This window comes from Phalacrocorax aristotelis, chromosome W (assembly GCF_949628215.1).
Source record: "Phalacrocorax aristotelis chromosome W, bGulAri2.1, whole genome shotgun sequence".
Classification (NCBI taxonomy): Eukaryota; Metazoa; Chordata; class Aves; order Suliformes; family Phalacrocoracidae; genus Phalacrocorax; species Phalacrocorax aristotelis.
Genome location: NC_134310.1, coordinates 29,408,156 through 29,436,130, shown reverse-complemented (window position 1 = coordinate 29,436,130; position 27,975 = coordinate 29,408,156). Strand labels below are relative to the sequence as shown.

Genomic DNA, 27,975 nt, shown 5'->3' with positions numbered 1-27,975 from the left:
GGCCAGCCTGGACTCTGGCAGCACCTCTCTGTTGTTATTTAGGAAGCAGTTTTTAATCCTGTCAATTTTTGCCTGGTTCCTAAAGTTACGTGAAGGTGCCTTTATTGGTGACTTAACGTCTTGCAGAAATGACGCTGCCCTGGCCTAGTAATCACTGATATATCAGGAGCACCCCGTTTCCCAGGGTTCGTTAAGGCGTTCAGTTTTTTCTTTTACTAATTGACTGTATAAAATGGCTTGATAGCCCCTAGAAGGTAGGGCACTTGTGTAACATGGAAGCACATTGAAATAACCTCAAAAGTTGCTTTGAGATAAAAACGCATCCCAGGAGAAACATCCACGTTTAAAGCAAAACTATTAACCTCCTAAACCCTTCCTCAAGATGTTTTCCTTTCCCCTCTTGCTTTCTGTAGTGGCAGAACAAGGTGAACTTTACCCATCTAGTAGGAAAGGGGGAAGGCTTGCCTCCCTGGGGAGGGTTTATGGCTAGCTCGGAAGCAGTGCTAGTTTGTCATGATTTTTTCGTGATCTGAAGTCAACAGCTTGTTGATACTTAGTGTCTGTTCTACTGGAACAGTTCCTGAATTGTTGGTGCAGGCTATGAAAATAGCTATACTTTATGCCGTTCAGCTGCTTGTCATAATATTTAAAAGCAAATGCCTGCGCACTTTTATAACGGCACTTTAAGAATTATAAACCTCAACATCCCATCTGTGTTTCGCTCTGGTATTTACAGTGTAATGAATTCTCCCTTGCTGCTTCAGCTGGATACTCTTTCACCTCCTCTTCCTGTTTCGAGCAGTTGTTAAGTTGGTGTACATTTTAAAATTCCTCCAATTTTTAGGAGGTTGTCAGCGACATAAAAGAACTTCTTGTATGGCTTATTTGCCTGGCAGAGGCATTGAGCTAATCTAATTATGTTAAACCTAAGCACCCCTAGGGTAAAGAAGCGTATTGTCACCGGTTTGATCTGTGTGTAACAGCTGGAGGCATTTGCTAAAATCGGAAATTTTTTTAAGCTTTCTCTATATGCAAACATATTTTGCTGCAGACATACAGATATTTTTTTTTGCTGCTCTTCTTAATTTGTCCTCTAAAAGGAGGAAAAGGTGATTTTTTGGATGAAAGTAAGTTGGAAAGTCCAGAAACATATCTAGCGTATCTCCTAGCAAAAGAAGGCTGTTGCTATAGCACATTTTTGTTCCACTAGTGTTTGTACATTTTTAAATTTAATTTTCCAAACAGCTTCAGGAAATTGGCATCCCATAAGTAAAATTTTTAAAAATAGCTCTGTTACTGCTGAAATAAGTCCTGTTATTTCCATGGCCTGCTGTCCTCAGCGTATTACTGGCGCTCTCAAACCTTGGAAGTGTTTAGCGCGATAGGGCTAAGCAGAACTGTAACCCCGAATATTTACCGAGGAATTCGTTTGTCCCGTTTCTTTAAAGAATGAACTCTTGCAAATGGAATGCTGCTGTCTGCAAGGTTTATTTTAAACTTTTTCCTCTTCTGCTCAGAGGAAAAACAAAGCCTGAGCAGGAATGCATGGCTGTGTAGTAACTGGCCCTCTGAACGCCCCCGACTGCTCAGCAGCCCGCTCCGCTTGCCGCGGAGTGCCGCGCTCATGTGCCGTGCTGCGTTGCTCCGTGCTAGCCGTCCCTTGTTCACCTCTGCTCCTCCTTAGATCGATGAGCATTTAAGGCATTTCACACTTAAACTTCACTTACGAGCAACTCTCTTTACAGGGCTGTGTGGTCTAGGGTTGCGCCTTCCCCCGTGCGAAACAGCTCGTGCATAGATGCCTCTGCGTGAAGCTGGGGTGCCGGGCTGCTTTCTGCCCTCCAGCAGCACGGCTGCTAGCAGTGCTTCCCATCGCTCTGCTCGGAGACCCCAGAGGGGCCGAGCTTTGCAGGAGTGGCTGCTGGCCAGACTTGGCCTTTGCAGGGGCTCTACCCTCAAGCGCAGTAGCGCGGGTCCTGTCACCTGCTTTCTGCAGCTTTCGAGCTTGAAGCAGAGGTCCCTTGAGGTGTGAAGCAATGCAGGACATAGGGAAGGCCCTTTCGGCTTGCCTTTCCTGCAATCCTTCCCTTTTTAGGACTTAAAAAATGTTCCAGAGCAGGTTGCCAGAACAGACTTCCTAGCAACTTCACAATTAGCGATGTGCTTCCAAAAGCAAATGTGTGCTGGCTGTGGCAGCTGTTACTTAGCAAAAATCCTGCGCTGTGTGCTGGAAAATGGCAGCAGTTCTGTGGACAAGGAAAAAAGAATCTGCTCATCCCTTGGAGGATTTAATGGGGAAAAACGAAACTTTACAAGCTCTCTCTGTACCATGGATATTTTGCATTGGTTATCCAGATGCAATTGTTTGATAATGATTTACTATTCACAGGATACATTTTTAGAGACATGACAAAGTCTACCTCTGGACCAAGATCTTTTGCCTATTATTAGAGTACTAAGCAGCAGAATTAAGCCTGGCGTTGGTTATCCCATTAAGGTTATTTAATTCTGAGTGTGTCCCGAGCAACTTCACCTTCAGTAATGCGTTTTTCTCCCTTTAACTTCACTAAGGCGTCAGCCCTGGGGGAACCTGAACTTCTGGTGTGGGTCTGTGTGTCCGCGGTGAGGAGGCGCACCACGCTGCACAGCAGGTCATTAGCTCATCATTGCAGCGCTGCTCTGAATCACAGCCTCGTGCCGATGCCTCTCGGTGCCGCTTCGTTATCTGTCGGTCAGCAGTACCTGCCAGTAACGCTTTAATTTAGCCCCGCGGTACGGCATGTAGCAGTTCCCGGGTTCCTTCACTGGGGTTCCATCAGGTGTCTTAAAAGGAGCTTTTTGCTATTTGACAGCTTCATTTTCCATGAGCCGCTCTGCGTTACCTAACGGCGCTGAACGAGGTCGCATCGTCCCCTGGGCCAGAGAGGCCAGAGCTCCGTACAGCCCCGCTGCTGAGCTGCCCGCAGCGGGCTGTGCCACGCTGCTCTTACCGGAGCAGGGCTCCCTTCTGGAAGGGGCATGTCAAGGCTGCTCCGCGCCAACAGCACGCTGACTGCCTCTGTTTTTTTATTATTTTTTAAAAAGGCATGGGCTCTTTAGTGCTCACGGTCAACTCTGGTAGCAAAATGAGCAGACTGCAGGCTGGAGTTAGTCTTTAGAGCCTGTGCAAATGCAGTGTTTTTTTTTCTAGCTCTCACTTTAACACCCCAAGTCAGATTGTCGGGAGCATTGCACATGACCTTCATTGGCAAAGGCGGGAGGGTGGCGTCTTGTTCACACGTGGCGTCTTTGACTTTCACACTTGGCCACGTATTCAAGCGTTCTTTAAAAATCTTAAGGACTAGTAACACAATCGGCAGAAAGATGAGGTTTTGAATCTTGTTTTCCTAAGCTCTCTCTGGTCTTTTCATAGAACTTTATTAAGCACAGTTGGAATAGTTGATAGCATCGGCCGCCTGCCTGCTCCGCGATCTGCCGGATCTTGGGAGCGTCGGAGGGAAGTATAGCAAGTTCCTCCTGCCGGTGAGCTGGATGATCCTCGTGGAAAGGCTCTTCTGCAGAGAGACTGCCTCCCACGGAGTTCCTGGCACCGCAGGGTTTCTGGTGGGCTGGAATGGATGATCAGGCTTCCTTCGAGCCTTGCCCTGACTTTGAGGGAACGTTGGCAGCTGCAGGCTCCGGCCCTGGGAGATGCTTTGCATTACCAACTGTTGCCGCTTCCAGTTAGTTCGGAAAGGAATTCCCCTCCTTGCTGCCCACACTCACTTCAAGGTATCTCTTAAAGTGCTGGTACTTGCATTGCTGGCCGCTTGCGTGTTCGCAGAGCAGGCTTGAGCAGGGTTCTGGCCCGCACTGTAAACAGGGCAAAGGTCAAGAAGGTCCAAATACGACAAGGTTGTTTTTTTTTTCCCCAAAACCTGTTGGTGTGACGGATTCCCATGATGAGTCGCTCTTTCTAATGTGAACGGTAGAGCCGCTCCGAGCCTTGCACGAGGACTTTTAGGTTCTTTGTTCAGGCTTTGTTGCCAGCAAGCGCTGGGGTGCAATATCCGCCTGGAGGAAATTGCAGCCTGCTTATCGACTGTGTAGGAAATGGTACAAGTGGGAGATAGGGGGTTGTCTGCTGTGAGCCTGGCTCTCTGTGCACGGGGAGGTATGCGCTAAATAATGCATACTGCACTTAATGTATTGGGGGCCAGGTGACTTAGTGAAGACCTTTCGCCAGCTGGGAAGTGCTGGCCGGCGCAGCCTGAGGAACGGCAGCAGCAGCACTCCAGCTAGTTTACCTTCTTGGCTCTGGCGGTCGTGTGTTCGATGTCAGTAAGCAGGAGTGTGTGCGGTCACGCTTCGCTCCGCGAGCTCGGTCACGCTGCTGGATACCATGTTCTTTACCTTTGCACTGGGAGAAGCGTGGAAGGAAGGAGGGGGCAGAGTTTATTCCAGCACGCTGAGGTCAGGCTTGTTTTCCCTCTTTGAGCAAGAACAGACCAGCCCCTGGAGTCAGATTCTGCAAGCCTATAAACAAAACGCTGGTTTCTGCGGAAAGCCAAAGATGGTATTGTGTTCATCTGGAAAGTCGCTGGGTTGTTTTTTTTCCCTGCTGCAAACTGTTCCCTGTGTACTGCCAGTTCAAAAGCCTGTGCGGGAGAAATGCTGATGCCGTTAATGGGGCATAGTTTGGGGTCTCTGCAGAGCTGGCTCTGATGGCAGACGGGAGGAGGGGGAAGCTGGGAGGAGCCCAGGCAAGAGGCTGATCCTGCAGCAGTGCTGGCTTGTGCTGTGTTTGACTCCAGCCTCACAGGCGGCCTTCTCGCAAGGGGCCTGCCTACAGGCATGTCTCCTGCCCAGCTTACAGAGGCCACAAGCCAGTAGCGCAGAGGTGGACTGCCTGGGATGATGAGGTGTTAAATGTCCTTGTCAAAACTGTAGGTGTGTGGCAGGGAGGGTGCTGGTGGTGTTCCCACCTGCTGCACAGGAGCTGCGCGGGGACTGCCTGCAGCTGCAGATGCTTCTGCTGTGGTTCCAGAGTACTCCTCAAATGGTAGTGCCTGCAGAAAACCTAAACACATCTTCAAATGGTGACTGAATAAAAATTGGCAGTCCAAAAGTCCCCGTGTTGCTTTTAAAACAACAGGAAAGAGCGTTCAAGATGACAGATGCATGGACAAAGTTTGAGGAAGAACAGTACAAATACAAATAAAGAATGTGTGTATTGTCATTTCAGGTTTTCACTTCAGTTACAGCTTCAAGGCTTCATTTAGGTGAAAGGTAGATTGGATTTTGGGTGGCTTGTCTTTTAAATGGGGCGTTGAGCTCCCTCCCGCAGCTTGGAGGTGGTGGCTGATTCCTGTAGCAGCTTGGCATTTATCAGCTCTTACAGAGCACCAGAGGCACTTAAACAACTGCACATACTTCACGGGGCCAAGCTACTTGCTATTTAAATCTGCTTGCAATTTAGAAGCCATAATTATTTTTTCATGCTATGAAATCACATATAGTTGGAGGAGTTGGGAGGCAGTGGAGTGGGGATTGCAGCTGAAGGCTGCCTCAGTGCAGGCTGTGATTTATGGGGGCAAGTTCTTCTTTTTCAGCAGATTAGTAGGATATTGGGAAAGTAATCTTCATTCCTTTCCCTTATAAAAGGCCCATGATCCTGTATGGAAAGGGCTGAAGAGCATATTGACTTACTGAGGGTTGGAATTTCTCCAGACTGCTCATCGCACTCCCTTTCTGCAGAGGCTTATTAACCTGTGCCGCAGGGAGAGGCAGGAGCTGCATCTGCTTGCGATGGAAATGCCTCCTTGGAGGCAGAGCAGGGGGATTCTGGAAAGTGCTGCTCCCGAGGACTTGTTTTCCCGTGTTCCTGATGGCCTTTCTTACCTGCAGGACCTTTCAGATACTGCTGCGCTTGTTTTCCAGCTCCGCAGCCCTGTGTGTGCTCCTTGCCTATCTCCCATACTTTATTTTGGGAGGGGCACGCTGTTTGATTGACAAAATCCCCTGAATTTCAGTCCCTTTGGGTGTATCACTGAATTCTGAGCGGGGATCAGGCAGGCCTGTGCTGCTTTAGCAGGAATGATCGCAATGAGCGAGGCCCCAGCTTCGGCATTTGCTATTTGGGGCCGGGAGGAAGGCGCTGGCTCCTCTCCACCTGCTCTCCCCGGGTGCAGCTCTGCTCCGACTGAAGCCTCGGCGGGGGCCGGGGGCTGCCTCGAGGCGAGCGGGTGGACGATGCTGCGGAAGGCTTCACTCGAGCAGGGGGGACGTGAGGATCGGCCAGTGCCTTGCTGGTCGTGGAGGGATGGGTCGGTGGTGGCCGAGTAGGAGCCCTTCAGAGGCCGACTGCAAACCTTGTGCCGTTTGCTCTGTGCCCGAAGTGCTTACACTTTTACCCCATGCTCCTTTTTGGTCTCCTAACCTAATACAAGTTGTTCTGTTTCATAGTAAGGCTTTTACTCTTGCTCTCATCTTCATATTTGTATGGATAGCTGGCACTCCGCTCTTGTTTGGAATACAGTATTTATGAGAATTGCTATTCTCAAAAAAAAAAATTAAATATTGATTTTAAAATGATTGTTTTGGCAAGAGGGCTGTTCCTCACCCTTTGATTTCCTGAAATCTGAGGAAGATGGAGGTGAAAGGGGCAAGGCAAGCCATGGCCTAAAACCCAGTACAGAGTGAATGACGTGGGTTTTACTCCTTTTAAAAAAAAGTTGTTTGTGTTCAGACAGTAAGTGGAGAAAACAAGCAGGGTTGGATTTCAGCTCAGATGGATTCTTGGAATTCGGCCCTAGCTCTCGCTCACAACGGCTTGGACTTCAGTGTGGTAAGCTGGGCTGACCGGAGAGGGTTGAGCAATGTTTTACTGGTAAGCAGGAAGGAGGACGTCCTGCGGAGCCGTGTAACTGGTGCGGCAGGGAAGCATCCCAACGTGTGAGAAAGCTAAACACGGCTTGGTTTTTCTCAGGCTGTTCTTAATGCTTGCTTAAGGCCACCTCGTTCCTAGGCCTTTTTGGTTTTGTGCTTGTTTCTTGAAAACAAAGCTTGCTGGTGCATCTGTGTTGAGCCAGAGGACTCTGCTGGCTGCTTTGCTGAAACACTGCTGTAAAGCATTGCCCCGAAAATACAGAGGTGCAAACACCTCTCCCTCTCCTGCTGTGGGGGACATAGGCTCAACATCTGGACTACTACTGGGGTCCAGTAGTTAGACTGCAGTGAAATCTAGAGCAGAATATGTAAGTGAACTCTCATCCAGCAGTTGGAGCATTAGTTCTCTGCAGGTTCACATGCCACGCATTCAGATTCAGCTCTGTGGCCTCCAGGTTGTGCGTGTTAGTTATAAAACCAAATGAAAATGGGCTCCCTGTCCACGTGTCTTTGTTGTATGCGATAAAATAAAGATGTGTTTGGAAACGCAATAAAATTCAAACAAATCAATGTTAATTTTAACTCATACCTGGGACATCGAGTTCTGTGGGCTGGAAAATTGACATCAGTAAAAACAGGCAACTGCAGCGAACGCAGTGCCTGCCTTATCACTCTAGTTGTTGAAGTAAATATTGCTGTGATAAAGTTGCAGTCAATGGAGTAAAATACATTATTCCAAATTACAACTTTGTAATAATGCACCATCTGTTTAGTACGTTAGTGATGGATCTCCTGAATTCCCATTTCCCTTCCAGAAGGAACCACAACTGGGATCCCCGGCAGCAAGCGCACCCTACGAGACGGTAGCCGAGACTGCTTCACTGCAGTAAGAAGGTGAGCAAGAAGGACTCTACCCTTGTGCAATTTGCAGTATCGTTTCGTCATGAATTTACCTTCCACTGATGGTTAAGTTTTACCTGGTACAGAGGGAAAATGCCGCAGCAGGTAACACCGTCGTGGTGGCGGCCCTATGCCAGGGTGCTCCTGCTGGTCTGAGGCAAAGGCTGGTGATTACTCGCCGCCCACGTGGAACGACGTTCTGCTCGTTATGTAACAGTAATCCACCTCCTTAATTAGGGAAGAAGATCTATAGATTCCAAAGACGACATGTCCCTCTTAGTCAGAAGGCGTGAGGTGTGTGTGGGAGCCTTTGTTCTTGTTGGGAGCCGAGGGAAGCAGCAGCCTTTAGCTGCTGTAGCTGGATGATGAAGTTCAGTTTCCTTTTTTTATCTGGCCTTTGCTGGAATGCATGTACTTGTTAACGGGTGACACGCGAACAGGAGATGCTGCAAACGATGGCGTTTTCATTCTGGGTAATAGCGGTTTTGCTCTGTGCTGGAATATTAGATGCCGCAAACATCCTGCTCCTCCCTGCCCTCTTAAGCAGTCAAGGTAGAGGCAGGAGATCCCACACATGATTTAAGGTGCGTGCCTCACTCGTCCTGTGCTGGTTTCTGTCATCTTTGGCCTCACACTGATCCCAGTGAAGCTGTTACTTTCGGGAAGCATGTAACAAGGCAAAACCGTAATGATTTTTGTCTGGTCTGCTGAGGGCAGCTCTTGCACGTCACCTTGTATTCCATTAAAATTATTAAATTGTGGGCTCCAATCTTCCCTATACAAACAATCAACACTAAAACATCGTCTGGTAGTGCTGACTAACAAATCCCATAATTAGTGATCTCCAGTTAATGAAGCAGCGTGGTGATTAAAGCCTCATGACTTTTCTATAGAATAAGTAAGTTAAATATCAATTGTGCTGTTTTAAATTGCCGTGGAGCTCCATGTGATCTCAGAGCACAGAATAAATCGGTAGCGTTGGTCTGAAAGTTTTAGACCAGTTTGTCCATTTTGTTGACGTTTTACCCTGTGTGCCTCCAAATGCAATATTTAAATTTGATTCAAACTAGAAGGATGCCTGTAGCTGTAGTTCTTCTGGTAAGCCTGGCTGACCTCACTGCGTAAGGGAGACGGGCCACGCCGGACCAGTCAACTGTAGTGGGCTTGAAGGAAATGAGTGAGGTAACGCATGACATTCGGTCTGCTCTGACTTCCTAGAAACAGCACTCACCAGTGTGTTCCCACTACTTCCTTTTCCAAAAGAGTTTCTGCAGTTTTTCACACAACTTTGCCTTCACGTATCTTTTTTCCCTTCCGAGGTCTGGAAGCTCATCTGCCGGACGGGTGGCGGGGCTGTGGTACCACGCGCGACACGTGCGGTCAGGTCTAACCACATCCCAGTTGTCCATCATTACCCTGCTGGTCACCAAATGCTGACTTTAAAGCGCAGCTGCTTATGTGAAATACTTAGAAATTTTCTCGGTAGGCTTTAAAGACATGATATCTGTTGCTGCTTGGAACACTCAATAGCTGAATATTTCCCAGGGGGATACGGACTGCGGTACATGAGCGTTGCTGTCGCCTTTCTCTGGTCACCTCCGTCTTGGCAGCGTAATACTTGGTGTGAGTGCTTTCTGTGGAGCCTCAACAGTCCCTTTGTGCATCAGCGGTCCTTTTGTGAAACCCTATATTTCCTGTCCCATGTGTGAAATACCAGCAAGGTAAAGGAACTTAAGCTTGGTGAGATGACAAACCCATAGCTGAGAATAAGAGTATCTTGCTCACGTACCTCTGTTGTCCTCCTATTATCTTTAGATCAAGGGTGCTGTATTTCAAAGAGAAGGAGCGTTGCTTGCTTCTCTTAGTGCACGCGTTGGAATGGAAGGGGCAGGAGGCTGAGCCCGTGTTTCAAACCTCCCTGTCTTCGGGAGGCGTTTGACATCCCTGCTGGGGGCTTTGGGGAGAAGCGGGTCGGGCTGATGCTGCTTCGGGGCAGGAGGTTGGACGGATGACGGATGGTTGCAGTCACTCAGAGGAGTTGAGATCTAAGCGACTCCAAAGCCACTGGTTCTGTGTTCCCGTGTGTGTCACGGCAAGGCTTTTGGAGGTGGAAATGGTGGCTAAATGCACGCCTTTGTGCCTCTTGGGTATCTTCTAACACCCAGTTCAGTGGGAAAAACTGCACCTGGAGTAACTGCCTGCAGTGAGCCGGTCTGAACTGCAGAGGTCTCTGTTAGGCCACCTAAGCCTTTGGAGTAGCTTAAACTTGAAAGCTGTTGTTATGCTGTGGCCTTACAAACTTAAATAATGTTTATACATTTTAATAAAACGGACTGTCACGCTACCATTGCCTTAATCACAGCTGCAGCTGACGGTGTGGTCCAGCCAGCACAGCGGAGCGAGGCGCTGCAAGGGCACGCTGCTCCTCGCAGGTCTCCCTGGAGCACTTGGAAGAGTCAGCTTAGGCTTCGCAAGGAGGAGGATGGCTTTTCTTGCAGCTCTTAGCACTGGGCCTAGCTCCGCAGAGCGGTCCCGATCTCGAGGCGCCTACAAAAAGCGAGGTTTCTGCCACCTCGCCTCCCCAGCGGTGGGTGTCGGCAGATGGCAGCACCCTGCCCTGCGCCCGGTGTTATTTCTGGCTGGGAGATTCCTCAGTCCCCTGGATTCAACACCACAGTCTAGACTTACTGACAGACAGGATTCTTCTCCTGTTAGGTAAGCAAGATGTAGACGCCCATTATGCAAATTCCCAGCCATAGTGTCCCTGTGTAACATTTTTCAGATTGTCTAAATAAGGTGCTGTTTCATACAAAAACTTGTAGCAAGACTTTTGGGTGGCTTTCAGCTGCCTTGTCCTCTAGGCATGATTTTTTCCCTTGAAGATAGCTAACCAGTGCAGACGGCGTGCTTTCTGCCCTTAGCAGCTGTCCAGAAGTGGAACAGGGGGAAGAGGCAGGCTGCAGAAAGAGCTCATGTTATTCAAATAAGAAACTTAACGGCCAGTAGCTCTTGTCCCCGTCACTGCAGGGCTGTTCGTACAGGCATCTGCGTGGCTTCGATTAGATACAACATCATTACGCAGACTTAACAGGCATTTTTTGGTCTCTGAGCACTGTAAGCTTACATCCTGGGGAAGAGCAGGGTTAAGGGTACAGTGACCCAGTGCCTTTCCCCATCGAGCTGTCAGATCTGGCCAGAGGTCTTGCCCCGTTCCGTGGCTTGTGTAACTCATGCCCTTGGTGCCCTGGGCTGAAGGAGGCGAGAATTGATCACTGATTGTTCCAAGTGGCTGAAAATGTCTGGTGTGTTTACTTTTCCCTTTTTTTTTTTTTTTAAATGGAGAAATTAAATGAGCCTTTCAGGCCTGATGACTGCTGACTTATTCTTGCAGCTGTAGACCAGAGAGGCTCTTGTCCCATACTTGTTATACAAGCACTAATTTCTGAGCACTTAATATTTCTTCAAATATTTTATAATGTGATTCTGTAACTAATATCTGTCTTTCTGCCCCCACTCTGAAGTTGTTTTAGACTCTCCAAGCCTCAGAGCATGCAGTTTGACACGAATAGCTGGGAAGAGATGACTGCAGGCTTAATAAGATGCTCGTTGGGTCGGCATCTGGCAGCCAACCAACGAGGCAGATTTTCAAATTGCTGTTAGTACTGCATGGTGATCACATCTCTTCTCAAGAAAACATTGGAAAGCTTCCTAATCTTGAATTCACTGCGCAGGCACGTGATTTTCTGGGAATTAGCTTGAATGCACTGCAGAATGGTTCATAAATACCTACATGGCCTAATATTAGATAATGGAAAACCAAGTGCAGCAGGGGTTCTGTCAGTTTTCCTCCTGGTGGCCCTTCAGCCGGCCCTGGTGGCCTGTCTGTTTATGCCAGCAGCTGCCAGCTTCGTTGCTTCTATTCCTTACCTATCTAAGAAAGGAAAAAAGTCTGTACTTTTAAAATTGCAACGTTACTCCTGTTTTGCTGAGTATTATTTGTTTTGGGGTAGGGTTAATTCTTTAAAGTATTTGTTTTAAGCTGTTTTCAGGGGCAGTGATAACACGCTACACCCGTGCTGTCTGCAGAGCTGCGGTGTTTGGATGTTCAAGCTGATGTTGACAGCCAGGAGTAAGACTTTGTCCTTTGCTGCCCTCCCGGTGCTGGGTGGGACTCTCCCTTCCCGTCATGCGGGCTGCAATCCCATCCCTTCCTGCGCGGGAAGGTTGTCCTTCAGCCGCCTTCTGCACTGAGCCCTGAAATGTGCGCTGCATGCTAACGGCTTGGCGCAGCCCCCAACTGCTGCCGATGACTTGCAATACGTTCTTTCACCTGCAGCTTCCCAATAAAACTGTGCTTTTTGGTAACTTGCATGAGTTAAAACGTCTGCCTGCTTCCAGCAGCATTATATAAACCACCTCGAGCTCGCCTTCTCATTTTGAAAGTGTATTTTAACATTTCTGCTTTAAGATCTGAGATAATGAAAGGGGGTGAGCGTTGCTGAGTCAGTTCTTACTGGCTCTGGTTTTTGTCCTTCCTGCCCTCCCACACGCTCCACCTGCGCACCGAGCTAACCTTCAGCAGCGACAGCCCCCGTGGGCTTTCCTCCGACCAGCTAGCAGTAAACAGAGCCTGCTTTCCTATTCTCCTGCTCCTCGGCCCCAGATAACAATCGAGGCTTTTTTGAAAGAGCCGCAGCTGAGGAGCGTTGGAGGTCTGGAAAGGAAAAAGGGGGTCCTCGATGTTTGGGCAAGCCGCTGCTCCGCCCTGCCTTTGCCAAACTGGCAAGCAGCCAGGATAATGAAATCAGCCTTTTCCTTTGAAACACCTAAACTCTGGGTAAACATGAGCATACCCGTATGGCCATGCCCAGCTGCAGAGCTGAGGTTTCGTTGTCTGACAGTACTGTATGCAACGCGGAGGTGCTCGGTGTTGTCATCTGCTGGCCCGGGAGCTGACCGAGTTAGTCACCCATGAGTGAGCAAACCTGACATTTGTTTTGGTGTGCGAGATGCTGACGGACATGCAAGACATTACCTGTCACGATGGAGATGATATGGTGGCATCTGTGGTACAGGTCATATAAATATCGGATTTGGTTTTGGTTTTTTAGAAAACGGTGGTGCTCCAGCGCTGCTCACGGCATCGCACGCAGTCAGCGAGCCTCAGAGCTGGCCTGTGCTAGACCAGGTTTGTCTGGCTCATAATAAATTCTGCGAAGCTTAGAGCTGCCTAAGCACTTTTCTATCGATGTGCAAAAAATGCTTACTTACTGTGATTTTTAAACTAAACCTTTTATTTTCTGGTGAGATAGGCAGCCCTGGCTGTGGGCTGACTGGAAGAAGGGTTCAGTCCTGTGTGAACTTGCAGGCAAGATGAGGAAAGGATCTCTCCTGCTGTGAAATTCGGCCTGTTTTGAAATGCAAATCCCTGAGAGGGTGCAGGGGGTTTAGGTAAATAATGCAGCTGTCGATTGTTTCTGTAATTGATTTCTAGCTTTCTAGTGTGAAAGCCCTCAATCTCTTATCTGAATCTCATTGAATTTGTGCTTTCAACTTGCGGAACAGAGTTGCCTAGGCGTATTGTCATTCAACAGGTTTGCTTGTTCTTTATCTAGTTTTTCTAAGTATAGATATATGTAAAAGTGCCTAAACAGCAGTAACTTTACATATTTCCAGCTGGTTTCCCATCCCAGCACAGGGTGCACATACAGCTGCTCTCTTGCTGCTGTCTGGACGGGCTCGCATTCCTCAGCCTGAGGCCAGCATTCCTCTGCTCCTCTGCACCAGCTCATTTGTTTAGTATTTGTTTAAATTTTGAATCCCAGGACTGTCTCCAGATCACTTAAGCTACCAGACACCTTTATTAGCTGCACACAGAGCCCCCGCCCTCTGGCATTTTAAACCTGGTTTGTAGTGATTAAAATAAAGTGGATATTGGCAACTTTCAGTTGCTTGTTGCTGGAGTTCACTGGAATTAATCTGGAATCCCCAAATGCCATTTGATTGAGTAAAGGCAGTCGCAGTTTGCTTATTGGGCACTCAGCTATTTCAGTTAAAAATCTGAAAGGAAAGTTGCTTTTTTTAAGTCCTGATGGCAGCTTGGACTGGAGAAATCTCCTTTGTTTTGGGTTTCTCCTCCTCCACTCCCTGTATGCAGGAGCTCATATGCGAGCTGTTCTTTCCTTAGAATTCAGCTTTTTTGCCAGTGCAGCCCATGGGGTCTCACTGTTACACGCTCCCAGCTGTACAAGGCCACAGGGAAAACGTGTGTGCAAAAGCATCTAGGAGGAGCCAGATCGGTCTGCAGTTTGGGTGCCACGCTTCTAAACCTGAAGAGCATCTCTGCTTTCCACGTATTGCTTCGCTCAGCGCCATTTATTACTGGTAACTGATGCAAATGTATGATCCGCATCCCCCGGGTCAGACCAACCTTTGTCAGGGCGGGGAAAAAAAACCCCAACCACCCCAAAACGCTGACAATACATCCTGTTCCTCCATGTCTTCGAAGTAATTCTGAACTTGGTGCCGCCAGCCTGGCCTGGAGTTGAACTAAAACAGCAGTGTTGGAATTCTTCATCTTTTTAAGAGCTAGACATAAGTGGGTTTTTATTAAGCTGGACTTTCTGTTTAACCATGAGGACACGGGCAGGACCGTGCCAGGTGCGGTATATCATTGATCTGGAAGAAACGGGCACCCCCAGTACAAATGGATGAAGAACTTGAACTTTCCTTGGAAGCTTCCCGCTTGGATATTACCGTAGCCTGATGATGAAATGTAATCGATTCCCAGCGGTTGGAAGCATACCAGCAGGTCTCTGACCGTTAATAGCCAAAGGTTGGACAAAGCCTGATTTAACCCTGTCACATCATCTGTCCTGGGAGCTTCTTGAACCTGAATCTCCGGGGACTTGGCTTTGCTGCTTCTGGCTTTGGCTTCCGTCACTCTGAAGTGAAGGGATGCTTTGTTTCCTCAGCAGGTCTCAAGTCTCTCTTGGTGTTTCTGCAGACAGTCCCTAGCCCGGGGACAGCTTTGGTTCTACATAGAATACCTGCTAAGAATAGCTTGGTAGAGCATCTGCAACAGAATACAAAAAAACCTCAGTAACACAAGGATAGGCAGCATCGTCCAAGAAATTTCCTTATAAAGTATCGCTACGGCTGCAAAGCCCGGCCAACAGGAGTGGCCCGCGCTGCCAGTAATGTCTCTCCTTTTCCGTTCCCTGTTGCAGTAAAGGCTGCGCTTCTGCCAAAGTCACACCCACCGCACCGTGATCGATGCAAAGCGCCCAGACTGCCAGAGATCCGCAATATACGGATTTTTGTGCCCGACTTTGAAACTGGAGATGAGGGGAGGGTAGTTCTGCAGAGCAGTTGTGGAGGGCGCACGCTGCCAAGTGCAATCCTGTCGCAGCCAGCCCCTGAAACAAAAGGAAAAGACTCCTGAGCGGGCCCAACAACACTTGCTGCCCCTTCTCATTGGCTTCAGTGTGGAGGGGAAAAAAAAAGCATGAGTCACGTAAACTGCTTTTACAAGCCTTTGCCTCTGCAAACCTGTCCTGCTCTTTATTTTTCTTTCATTCCTCAAGGAAAGTGGCTAATAACAAATTAACTCCCAGCTTTTGTGGGACAGCAGCTGAACACCCAAGCTCTCCTTCAAGCTCTATAAGAAACCTCTTTCTTTTTTCTGAACTATTGCACTTGAACTAATCGGCCCAAAACATTTGCTAGGATGAAAGCCTCCAGCCTAGCCCTAACGCTGCTGTGGTGGAGCTGGTGGGGGTAGCTTTGGGCACACAAGCTTTGGGAAGCTCGGATCTGTCAAGAGTGACCAAAGCTTGTCATGCTTTGGCACAAGGAGAAACGGGAAGTATTTTAGGGCTGTCCCCAAGGCGCCTGGTTCTTTTTAAAAAGAAAGGAGAAGAGCTCAGAAGGCAGCGATTCAGCGTTTGGGCTCGTACCCTCCGGGGTTCGGGCATCTGCAGCTGAAGGAGCCGCCGCTGCCGTCCCTGCTCGGAGGGGAGATGGCTCAGGTGCAGGGCTGGGGGCTTTTTTTTGTCGTGGCTGCACGATGGAGCAGGCATGGAGTGAAAGTCAGTCATCTTTCTTTTTTTTTGTAGTAAAACCTCGCGTTCAGCAAAAATGGTTACTCAGGCCGCAAACGCGTTATGCGGGCGTTTGAGATAAGCCGTCATTGAAACCTTTAGGTTGTCTTGAGCTGGTTTATTTTTTGTTAGTGAGCTCCCTACTGACAATGAGGGTATCTTGCAAAATATTCGGTGGTGTTTTTTAATGGCTTGAAATTATCTCAGTACTTTTTGCAGTGTCATGTGAGATCTTGCAACAGGTGATCTGTAGAGGAATAATAGTTAACTTCTGCATTGTGCAAAGGATTTCTTTTGGTTAGCTGCTGGCCGTTGTGCAAGCACATTTACAGCTTTATCAGCATCGACAAGAATCCTGTCTCCTCTGTGACAAATGCTGTTTTCTGTCTGTGTCTAAGTGCTTTGTTAAAATTTACAGTGGCCTCACAGGAAAAGGTCAGTTGTTTTCCCAAGGTTGTGCAGGAAAGCTGTGGCAGAGCTGGTGTAGGAACCTGGGCTGCAGTCTTCAGGTCTGTGGTTTCGCCTCGAGGCTCTCCTTCCTCATTGCTCACTGTGTAGCTCTGAAACAGAGGGTGAGAGTGACTTACTCAGAGGACCCACTTATTTTTTTAAACTATACTGTGTGCCTCTGCAGAAGTAAACATGACTAACTGTTCTCTGAGACAGGCATTAAAGCAAACTTTGCTCAGCAAGCGTGCTGGGGAATGCTGTGATCTTGGAAGAAAGCTGGCCAAAATCAGGTTGCCCTGGTACCTTCCTGGGGTTGCTGCTCTCAGAGTCAAGCTGACAGGTGAATTTGTGCCGTCTCTAGTGCTCATGTTTGGGGGGGAAAAAAAAAAAAAGCAACCAAACCACTTCCAACTGCAACAGCCTCTGCTCAGGGTTGGATTGTATTGGGAACAGGACAGGACTTACTGTTCTCCACTTGTCATTTGAGCTCAGCGAGGTGCTCAGATCATTTTCTCAGACGCTTACCCAGCACCGCTTAACGGCACCTGATTGTTCAGAAGGTCCCGCTGACAGCTGAGTTATCACATTTCTCCCCACAGTCTGTAATTTGTCAGCGATGACCATTCTTCAACGTCCCTTCCCTTCACTTCTTCTACACACGAACTTACAAACCACCTTTCCTTCCCTCCTGTGTGCTCAAAACCCTTTTCTAAGAATTTTCATTTCTGCAGCATGTGCAAAAGTCCTCTGCATTTTTAATCGCACACAATCAGCAGTGTGCAGCCAGGCAAGGGAAAAATTCAGATCGTGGCGGTCGCCATGTATGGCGCTTTTAGTATGATTGAGATAATCCCAGTTTAATATATCAAAAAATGACCTGGGGTGGCCTCCCAATTCTCCCTCTCCAGTGGCCTTATTGGGGTGTCAGTCTCTAAGAGGTACCGTAAGATACTATGATTTTGTAACCCGTTTTTTCCAGTTTTCTCCTTTCCTTGTGCTTCTTGCCACCTTCAGTGTTAGGTTTGTATCAGACTAAAATCTGGCAATATGGACACGCCTTCTGTCAGTTTTCCACGAACTGCAGCCTGACCGTGAATTTTCCTCTGTACACAGAGAAGAGACCGTGAGACTCCAACATTGAACACCTTTGCCGCAAAAATTCAGGGTAAAGGTTTGCTTAGTTGGATGTTTTGGTTCAGCAGATTTGCTTTATAGCCCGCACCGAGCTACTGTGCGGTATCTTCTCTCACGATCACGAGTCGCCCTGAAAACATTCTTTTGCAGCAAACTTATCTGCACCGCAGGTCTCCCGAATGCATTCCCAGCTTCTCTGCTCCTGGCTGCCCTCCAGCCAGGTCGCGCTGCATGGCTTACAGAGACGAGCCTGTTTGTGTACCTGTCTCCTTCGCTGCTCTGGCGTCGTCTCGACGCGATACCACCCCTCCGCTTGCACAGAAGGCTCGTGCCTAGGGAGCTGGGGGCCTCTATAGGGCCACAAATTTTTGGGCACCCTGAAGCGATGCGTGAAGCCCTTTGGGATGGTCGCAGACCTCTAGGAGACCGGAGGGATGGAGAGAGTGCACCCTGGGGCCACCAGTCCATTATACCCATTGATAGCACCCGCTCTTCTAATTTTCCCAAAGCTGGCCTGTTAGTCCAAGGATATCTTGCTATTTGGCTGAATCATGGAAATAGGAGAGGGGAGAATTGATGCAGGGATTCAGGTTCAGTGTCCAAGACAACACTAAGGGCTCTCTGCTCTCATCTCCCATGGTTAGCTTGAACACGTGCAGGGCTATGAGGGTGCGATCTATGCCAAAAATCCGCTCTGTTACAGCGTGAAGCGACGTGAAATGCTCGGAACAGATGTGGCAGATGCTGCAGTTGCAGCGGAGGAGCAGCTGCACGCAGCGCATGGAGATACGCACAGCGTATTTATTTTTTTGCTGGTGGAAACTCTCGTCTTCCCGTCACTCTCAAATCTGATGCTTTCTTTGGTTTGTCTGTCTTGGTATGGATGATGCTATTCGTTCTTCAGAGGAGTTGACACCTCTTTGTTTTCAGTAGCTTTGGGTGAATGACCTCTGCTTTCCCACAGTCAGGTGCTGGATTTCACAGCTGCCTTCACCAGAACGGGTTTCTAGCCGGTTGCCATTTGAGCATCGCATCTGGGAAATGCATTACTGGGTAAGAATGGCTTGAAATAGGGTTCACAGGCCCCACAAGTTCAGTTTAAGGAGCCCGGCTGGCTTTGGAGAGCTTGGACCTTGGGTGGAAAGGGTAGTCATGGTCCTTCGGGGACCCTGAAAGGCAGCAGGAGGGCAGGTGAGCTGTGAGAGCTCAAGATGAGTTGGAGTAAACTGCCATAGCTGGAGAATGGGAACGGTTGCTCCGTTGTTTTTGTGCCAAAACAACACTGGGAGTCTCCCCAAGAGAAATAAAATGGCTTGGGTCCAGTGTTTACTATTGGATGGGGAAGAGCAGTGATGTGCTTGCAGGCCGTTCACACGGCCGGGGCTGTGTGAATCATCTCGCGCAGTTACCCAGCTCGGCAGGTCATCTGTCTGCCCGGCTTGGCGCTCCTCGCCGTCTCCTCCCTTGCCATTCCCACGATGCGAGGGGAGGGGGAGAAGAGGTGGTGAACTCGGTGAGTTTCCTGTGGTTGGGTGACTCAGTTAGTACTCAGTTGTGTTACTAAAGCTTCTCCTGTGTCACCAGTTGATCTGGCCTGAGCACCCTAAAACCTGCGGCTGGGTAGAGCCTGGTGGGCACGTGGAGGCAGCCGTCCCTGCAACGGCGGTGCCGCCTGCAGCCCCTGACGATGCTGCGCTTCAAAGCCCAGGTCCTGCTCACCTTTAGGGTGCCTATGAATACACCCTCACAGTTCATATGAAAACTGTCCCAGAAAGCAATTCCCTTGGCTTTCAGTTTTTCTTAAAGCTGAATTTATCCTGTTTGAGCCTCAGCCCGCTGCTTCTGGTTTTGATGGAGCCCGGAGGTAACAGTGCATTTCCTTCCAGGTACGCAGAGTCCCTCCACCCTAGTCTAAACACCCTGATTCCTCCAGCAGCTTTAGCCGGCAAGCGGTACCCGCCTCCTCTTCCAGAATTCAGAAGTAGGAAACTTGCACTTCAGAAAACACAGCTGCGTTTCTGCCATTTGATTTCTCTCTTGTAATATCCAACTGCTTTATTTTCACTCTAACAAAGAGCAGAACTGATGAGGGTTGTGGGTGATGTGCAGCTAATGGTCTCTAGTTAATCCTCACCCTTTCTTCCTGTTGCTGTCAGGGCTTGCTCCAGCCTCAGATGTTCAGGGGCTGTAATAATTTGGCTCCTTCACACCACTGCTCCTTCTTAATCTTAGACTGAAATTAACAGAGGAATAGATGCCATTGTTCTGACCGTGCCTTGCCTTAATACTTCACCTGGCAACTAAAGTGGTCAGAGGGAGTAAGTAGCAAAGCATAAGACTGAGTAAGAATAATAATATTCCTTAATGTTCTCAGCTATTTCTGTGCCTACTGCAGAATTTTAGTGATGTATATAGTAGTTCACGCCTGCAGCGTGCCATCTCCTCTGGCTCAAATCCCAAGTGAAACTCCTGTCCCCGAGCATCTCTGGTTTACGGAAAAAGCCGATTGAATTTCTTTATAGTCATTAGTTTACAAACGTATGTCACAAAGTTCTGTTTGGGCAAGGATTATCAACCTCCAGGCCCTGGCATATTGCTCCTGTTCTCTGCAACAGTTTGCTCCGTTCCCCGGCGTAACCTTGATGCCTTTGCTGTGCGCGTTGTCCTGCCAGTGACACCACCGCTGGTCCCCGCGCCGGCGGCTGCTTTGCATTCTGCAGGGCTGGCAGGTCGGCGTGGCGGGGAAGCCCTGGGCATCTGAAGACATGCGACTCTGTTCCCAGCAGCGGTTACTCTGGGAAGCGCAAACATTAAAGGATTAATGGCAAACAGAAATGCTATTTACGTGGTTCCAAGCAGAGGGCGGGGGGAGAAATACTCAGAACTGCAGCCGTTGCTGAAGCTCGGTTCAGCGCCAGGACTGTCTGTATCGGCAGCTGGCCCGGCTCGACTTCGCACCAGCGGCTAAATCAACAGGCGGTTCGGTTTGATGGAGTTCCAGAAAGGGCCTGAGAAATAGCTTTTTTTTTTTTTTTAACTGTGGTTGTGTATTGCTCTTACTGCCCTGACGTGGAGCCCTAAGCTCATGCTACCCGCATCTGGGCTCCCACCCGGTACACGGCACAGGCCGAGCGCCCTCATCCCGCTCAGACTCTGAAGGGGAGTGCGAGCGAGCACCTTAATTCAACAGATTGATGCTTGAGTTTTGTCTTCAAACGTTTTTCATAGTCAGGCTGTTTATGTGGATGACTTCAGGTGGAAAGATCATGAGTTAGTTGCGTCTTAGGCAGCTTTTTCCTCTTCTGGAGCTGATAAAAGCATGTTCTTCTGTACGAGGAACTCTCCAAGTAGCTTTTCAGAAACCGGTACTGATCCAGCTTATGTGCTCCCTTATAATTGTCACAATGTCTGCAGGTTATTTCACAAGAAACAGGAATATAATGATTTAAAGAGCCCGTGCAAGCTGGTCTGTGTTGTGTTTAGCCTACAAGCTGCTACATCCCACACCTGCAAGTTGCATTTTGGGTTTGCAGGCTTTGGCCTGTGCCTTGTTGCGCGCTTTGGGGCGGCTCGAAACGAGACACGGTACAATATTCTGCCGTCCGTGGGAACAAGGGGTGAGGGAACAGCTTTGCTGCCTTCCGGCTCGCACAAATCTTCTCCCTGTCAGTGCGGGAAGGCGAGCGAGCGCTGGAGCGTGGCGTGCGAGCTGGCTCATCCCGAGGCAGGACCCACGGGGCGGATTCGGATCGACCGGTCAGCTATTTACCTTCTCAGAGGAGATAAGCAGGTGGAAAGTAGTTTAAGATGGGGCTTGCTGGGATAGGTGGGAGGCTGCAAGCAACATCTCGGTTGTTTGTTTCTCGTAATGAGTTTCCCACATTGTTAGCAAGGCCATAAATTAGATGGGGAGCTCAGTGTTCCGTGGTCAAGAAATATCTGGTATTTTAAAGAGGCTTATTTTGTTGCCAGAATATACAAAAGCATTTGTGTGTTGCTGTGAGTTCAGCAGACCTGGGGCCTTCATCTTTGCAAAAGAAGTTGTTGGGTTTAATGTGCTATTAAGATAAATTTCCCTTGCCCTGGAGAGCCCGCTTGTAACACGTTTGTAGGATCGTAGCTCTGCATGCTTTTGCAAGTGTCTGATTTAAAGACTTGTTCTCTCTAACTGAAAATTTGTTGTGGGTTGTTTTTGCATTCCTAAAGAGGTGACAGCTGGTGGTGGGATCCACAAACATCTAGCAAAACTCGAATTCTCAAGACTCGAAGCTGTTGTGCAAGAAAGGGTGTCCTGTGCGAGCAGGCACAGGAGCGATACCAAACCTGAGGTGAAGGAAAGCAGCCGAAAGGCTCCTGTGTGTGCGATCTAATCTTGAACCAAGGGTCCAGCTAGCCAAACAAGCCCAAAGCAGCTGATGTATTTATCATAAATATTATTATTGGAACTGTGGGGTTACTTCTGGTGGCGTGATGCTGAACAACCCGCTGTACAACTGGAGCGTGCTACATCCTGGGTTTGCCTCTCTTAAAATGTGACAAAGACTTAACTCCAGTGCTTTTAATTGACTTGTTTGCATTCATTAATACAGGGTGAAAATAGCCAGAGGGTAGACACAAGCTAAGGTTGGACTAGATGGTCCCTGAGGTCCCTTCCAGCCTGTGATTCTGTGATTCTCTCCGCGTAGGAAGCGAGTGCAGCAGATCGCACGCTGTCCCCACAAGACAAAGTGGCAGCCCAGTGAAGGCTAACCACGTGGCTGTGCCGGTGGGGGGTTTATTCTGCTCAAGTTCACGGACGCGTTCAGTGTATCTCACCTTACTAGGGCTGCAGGAGACCCAGAGAGAGGACAGACATGTTCTTGTGCAGACCTGGATGTGCTAACCTTCGATGTTCAGTTGAAGAAGCTGTCACTGCGCTGGACTCGCTCAAATTCACTTGCCTTTGAAAAAAAACTATTTGATTTTTTTTTTTTCTGTACCTGCTGCTATTGAACTGCCTTACGACTGCGGCTGATTCCGGGTAGTGCTGTATTTCCCCACATAAAAGCGCCTTAGGCCAGCGATCTGACAGCGATAGCACATGCCAGCGACCATGGGAGCTTCTGTTGTTTACCCGGGTGACCATGGGGCCATTCGTCAGGCAGTGGCAGTGTTAGGCTGTGCCCGGAGGAAATAACAGACTGCATTTCTCTTGCTGATAAAATGAGCCAAAGTCCAAGGGGCGTGCTTAGTCCCTTACAAATGCACCTTAGTTTAAACAGCCAGGTATTGTCCTTGTTCCTAATATTCAGTTACGATGCCAAAACCGAAACCCTGGTTGCCAGGCTTCTAGGAAAGTGCAGAGATCTGCAGTGCCTTGCAGACACCTCTCCTGCAAGAGCAGCGGTGGTGAGCAGTGGAAGCCAGCTCCAGGTACCCCGGGGCAGGGCAGAAGAGGCCACCTCCAAGTGCACCTGGCCAGTGCCTTGGTTTGTTTGCACACACCACAGCTTGCCCAAGCGCCTGTCACATCGCCTCCATCCCACCTTGAGAAGAACTCTCCCTCCTGCATGCGGTTACGTGCGGTTGACGGGGCTGCTGCCTGTCAAGGGAGGGTGATGCTGCTGCCGGCCCCGGTCCTGGCTGGCACGGTGCAGGACATGCCACCAACACTGAATCACGTTCAGTTTCTGATCAAATATTTGGTGCTTCCCCAAATGTGACGGCCTTTTCCAAAGCTACACTGGTGTAAACCTTGAGAGGAAGATGTTCTCATCCTCTTCTCTTGAAGACTTAAATCACATGAAGACTAGTTTGTCTGTTTTATCCATCATTCCCTTTCCAGTATACTTAAATCTTAATAACAGTTAATCATGTTATGTCTGAAAGATAAGCTTTTAATGCCTTTTAACAGGAGAGTGCTTGTGTTTCAGCAGTTGTTACGGGGGCTGATGTGGAGGCTGCAGAGAACCCAAGGTTGCCGTCTGGGAAAGGACGTCTGGATGCAGCACAGCTGCTGCCGCCGGTTACCTGGCTGTACCTGACGTTCCCCTTCTGAACAGACTACTAGGTGCTGTTTTCTTTGTAGGGCAGCTCTCTGGGCCCGACACCGCCAGCGATGCTTGCGCCTGCCTGCTGCCGTGTCCACCGCCACTGGCCTGGAGCTGCAGAAGGTTTAGAAAGTGCAAGTGGATTTCAAGTCCATTACACTGTTAAATGAGTATCAATAGGATAAGTGTTTTGTTTAGGTACTGATGGAGAGAGATTGTAGGTCAAACCTGTGAGATTTGCTGGCAAGTTTTGGTTAATTAGAAAAGGATTCCTTTAGCATTGATCTTTCCTCTTTTCTCCTGCCCCTTTGCTGCTTGGGCAGGAGAGCAGCAGCAGGTCTGCTCTGCAGACAGCCTGCTGTCTGCTCTCCTCCGTCACGGTGCTTTGCTCGAGACAGTGCAAACCTCCTCTCGGATGCCGTCAGTGCAGCTGCGACACCCGACGTTAGCAGAGCCAGAGGCCGAGGGGATGCTGTGGTAGAGCGGGGGGGAAGGCAGGTGGTAGCTGGGTGGGTAAAGGAAGATCTGCACTTCGCTTTTTCTCTGGTGGTGGTCTGCCTCCAGAGTCTTTCAGCAGTTTCTCAGTTATCTTGGCCTTTTCGGCACACTCAGACCTCCGGTACAGGTTAATATTCCAGCTGAGCGTTGTCCAGCTGTTGACGCACCGTGAGTGCTGTACAACTGGCTTCCTGTGTCGGAAGGAACAGACGAGATACAGTGGTGATAAGGGAAGAGCTTCACATCATTTTAAGTCCTGAAGCTTTAGAAATCATAAAAACGGTAGCTGTGGTCCAGCTGGGCTGCCCCGTTTCTTGCACATTTTCATTCCTCTCCTGCTGGCTGCTCTCCAGGACGAGCAGCTTTGCACAAAGGATCCTTAGGCTGATGCAGCCCGAGCCCCGCAGAGCCTGGTGTAGAGGCTAACCATTTTCGCTGGGAACTCCTCCGTTCCTTCATTTAAGTTCATGGCTTCAAAACACGCTACATGCAAATGACTCTGAATCTGGAAGATGTTAAAAAATCCTCTTGTGAGTAGAGGGGCTCGTGATCCTTAATCTGTGCCGTTTGTATACGTGGTGCGGTTCTGATGGTAGGGTTCTGCAGACCAGTTTGCGAGTGCTGTGAAGAACAGCTTGGCACGAGCAGCACAGGCTGATGCAGAGGGAGCAGCTCTTTGCACAGAGCCTGGCGCTGTGTGCCGATGGAGGAGGGCTTCTGTTCTGCCTCTGGTCAGGACAGTCTGCGCTGCTCCGGCTCTGTACTCTATCGAAAATAGACAAGTTGTACACTTTGAACCGGGTCATTGTGTTTTTTCTGGTGTGTTTTTTTTTTTTTGTAGATAATAGGATAGTTTTCCAGATGTGCCTGAAAGGAGCGTTAAGAGCCGCAAAGAGCTGCTGCAGTGAGATGGTGACAGTGCAGTCAGGGCCTGCTGAGGTTTAGCAGCACTGAAGCTGATGGCTTTTTAATCATGCATAGTTTCATTTAGTGGGATTACTGACATGCATTGCAGTGTCTCCTGCTATCTAGTTTAATTTTGTTACGGTAAACTGATTGCAAAGCAGTGGTGGGAGCACCTACGGTCAGTGCCGATTTACTTAAGCTCATCAGATCCCTTTTCCAAAGCAAAGCTGCTGGTCCCTGGGCTCGAGCGTCCAGCTGGCCGGGGCTTGAGCTCTCTGCCATGACTCGTCCATGCGAGTATGAGTTGCCTCACTTTTGCTCATGTGGAAAATTATACATAGCAAAATTCCAGCCTATGTAATATTGCTGTGCAAAAATAAGGTACATGTTCCCTTTTTGCCTCTTTGTGGTGTATTTGTTGGGACGATTCCGTGCCCAAGGTGCACCTTGGTCGCCGCCCTTTTCTATGGCGTGTGCTTCCGACGTCGCAGGAGTCGAGGAGTTAATCTGGACCCTCCAAAGACTGAGGTGTATACACAGTGTAAAGCCGGTGACATTTACCAGGCACTTACTGGCATAGTTGATTGGGAGTCAGTGGATGGGGATTTATTTTTTTAGCTGTCTTTGTTCTGCAGGGTTGCTAATATTCCCAAATGGAGTGTGCTTTTATCAGCAGCATCTGTGGTGCACAGTCTGACTCATGTGCTCTTTGAGTGAGGATGACAAATGGAGAGCGGAGACAAACAACTCCCTGGGATCAGCGTGCACCGGGAGGGGGAAGGAGGGAACGGTCATCTCAGAAGGCATTTCTAATAACGTCCTAATTACTGCCCTCATGTGGGGAGGTTTGGCCTTTTGCTTCTGAAGAAATCTAATTGAGGTGTTTTTGGAAGCGGAGGAGGGAAAAGGAGCATCTCTGGCACACGGATTGGAAGGCTCTGCAGCTTCTCAGTTCCCCCGAGCTCGAGGAGCTCCCCGATGCACCCCTAACGCCTTGGGTTCGATGCCCAAACCATCTTTGCATGCTTGCGGCACCCGGGGGCGGGTTGTTGTTGAAGACATCCTACACGTGCTCGTCTGACTCACAGCCCTGAATTTTAATATACCCCATTACAGCAGTGGCCTGTCATCCTGGTGCAGCTGTCCAGCAAAGGTACCGCATGTCCCCTGGCACCAGCACGGGTGGAAACAGCCAGTGTTGACTGTTAGAGCTCACTCACACTCTTTCCTTTGGCTAATGATAGTTAGGAAATGTTTACCGCACCGCACACCAGATTTTAACTTCGTTTATTTATCAGGTGAAATTTCACTGATGTGCTTGGCCCGTGCAGGGCTCTCATAGTTAACAGTGAAATGCAACTTGGCAAGTCAGCTCCGATAATCAAGTCAGCCCTCAAGCTGTGTGTTTCCAGCTGTGGCCAGCTAAGGGTGGAAGGGCAGGGGAAAACAAAACAAAGCCCTTTCCCAGGGCCGCCTTCTGAGCAAGCGCCTCGGTTGTCACAGCCTCGCTTTCCTTCTGCCACCGGCGGGTGGGAACGCAGGTGGGATTCGCTTGTCGCTCTTGAGATCGTTTCTGAGGAGGACTGCGGGGCAGCTGGAGGACTTTCCACGCAAACACACGTTCTGGTGTGAAGCCGGGGGTAGCTGGCGGGGTGGGAGGTATGTGAGGCTGTCCTCCGAAATGGCTCTCTGGGAGAGTGAAATCCGAATTGTGGCGCTGGTTGAGAGGGGATTGCCTACAGTCATCCGTTTTAGGAGTCGATGGTGTGAGATGAGGCTGCCTAGTTTCACTTTTTCTTTTAATTTTCACTAGAACATACCCGTTTCCTCTTAATTTCCCCTATGAAAAGTCCGTTTTAAATTACTCTTTAGAAGAGACCACTCACTGAAATGGAAATACTGTCTTCAAGAAATGGTACAACTTTGATCACTAGACTTAAAAGCGAGGCAGGAGATGGGATTAGAGCTACGTCTTGTGTGGATAAATAGTTGTGAGCATTTTTGACTTGAACAGAAATTAAAGGGAGAATAAACATCTGTCCTTTGACCAGCAATCCGGCTCATTAACCTGTTAAATGCAGTGCCTGGTCGAAGGATTCAAGGCCAGAAGGGGTTCAAGGCAGATGAAACAATCACAAATCTCTTCCCCTTTCTGTGGACAGTGGTTTTTTTTCCCCTGTGGTATTTTAATTGTAAATACAGCAGGATGCTTTTGGAACATGTTAAATTACTCAAGATTTCCTCTAATCTTAACCCATCCGTAACTTCAGTCAGCCTCACGGTGCGAGGCGCCTTGAACCACAGCTCATTCTGGGTTTGTGCACGAGGTCTTTGCTCCAGTGCAGCAGCGCTTTTGAATTCAGATCGCCCGGTGTACCTGGAAAGTCCGGCAGAAGACGGAGAGAGCTGCTGAGCGGCAACCCAGCTTCTGCGCAGAGCGGATGGGGGAGCTGAACGGCAACCCCTGGGGGCCTCCAAACAGCCCATGAGTTCGCTGGACAGACGGCTTCTCTGCAAAAGATGAGTCCCTCTCCCAGCAGCCTGGGTGCCACGTGTGAATTAACGCAGCACATAGTTGCCTTTTCCCATGCAAAGCTACAGCAGAGGTTTAATTTAAGTTCTGCTTTCACGGTAACCCTTCACTTGCTGCTGCTCCCCAGCTTTTACAGCCAACTCGCGTGGAGAAGACCACCAGCAGCGTGTCCGCAGACTTACCCGAGTGCGCCAGGGTACTGCGAACAGATGGAGAGCGACCGCTGTTCTGTGACTGTACCTGTTCGTGCTCAAGTGCTGCGTCCCGAATTCCGAAGAGCCCCCCTCGCCCTGTCCGCTGACGGCTGGGGGCAGGAGCGGAGCTGAAGGCTGTCGCGCTGGAGCGCTGCAGCATCGCGCCCTGCAGCCCGCTCGCTTCTCTGCCCCTGCCCCGGGGCTGCTCTGCCAGGAGTTCGGGATAGTTCTGCAGAACTTCAGTAAAAAAAGAAAAATCAATTTACCTTGTGTTGGCACAGAAGTTGTAGCTTAATTGCCGTGCTGTTTATCTGGCTTGAAGCAGAGGCCTGAGAAATGGGATTTGTTTACAATAAGCCTGC

At 49.2% G+C, this 27,975-nt stretch overlaps 1 protein-coding gene across 4 annotated transcripts in view; it reads left to right on the top strand.

Annotated features, from left to right (window-relative positions):
- Positions 1-27,975, top strand: part of GNG7 (G protein subunit gamma 7) — an 80,577-nt gene that overhangs the window by 17,067 nt on the left and 35,535 nt on the right. For 3 of the 4 annotated variants that reach the window (XM_075077216.1, XM_075077217.1, XM_075077215.1), the window contains one exon: positions 7,683-7,761. The exons of the other annotated variant lie outside the window; for it this stretch is intronic. Coding sequence is in view for 1 of the 3 variants with exons in the window: in XM_075077215.1 (XP_074933316.1) it covers positions 7,683-7,761 (79 nt within the window). In the remaining 2 variants the exon portion in view is untranslated. The remainder of the gene's footprint in view (positions 1-7,682; positions 7,762-27,975) is intronic. 4 annotated transcript variants of the gene reach the window in all.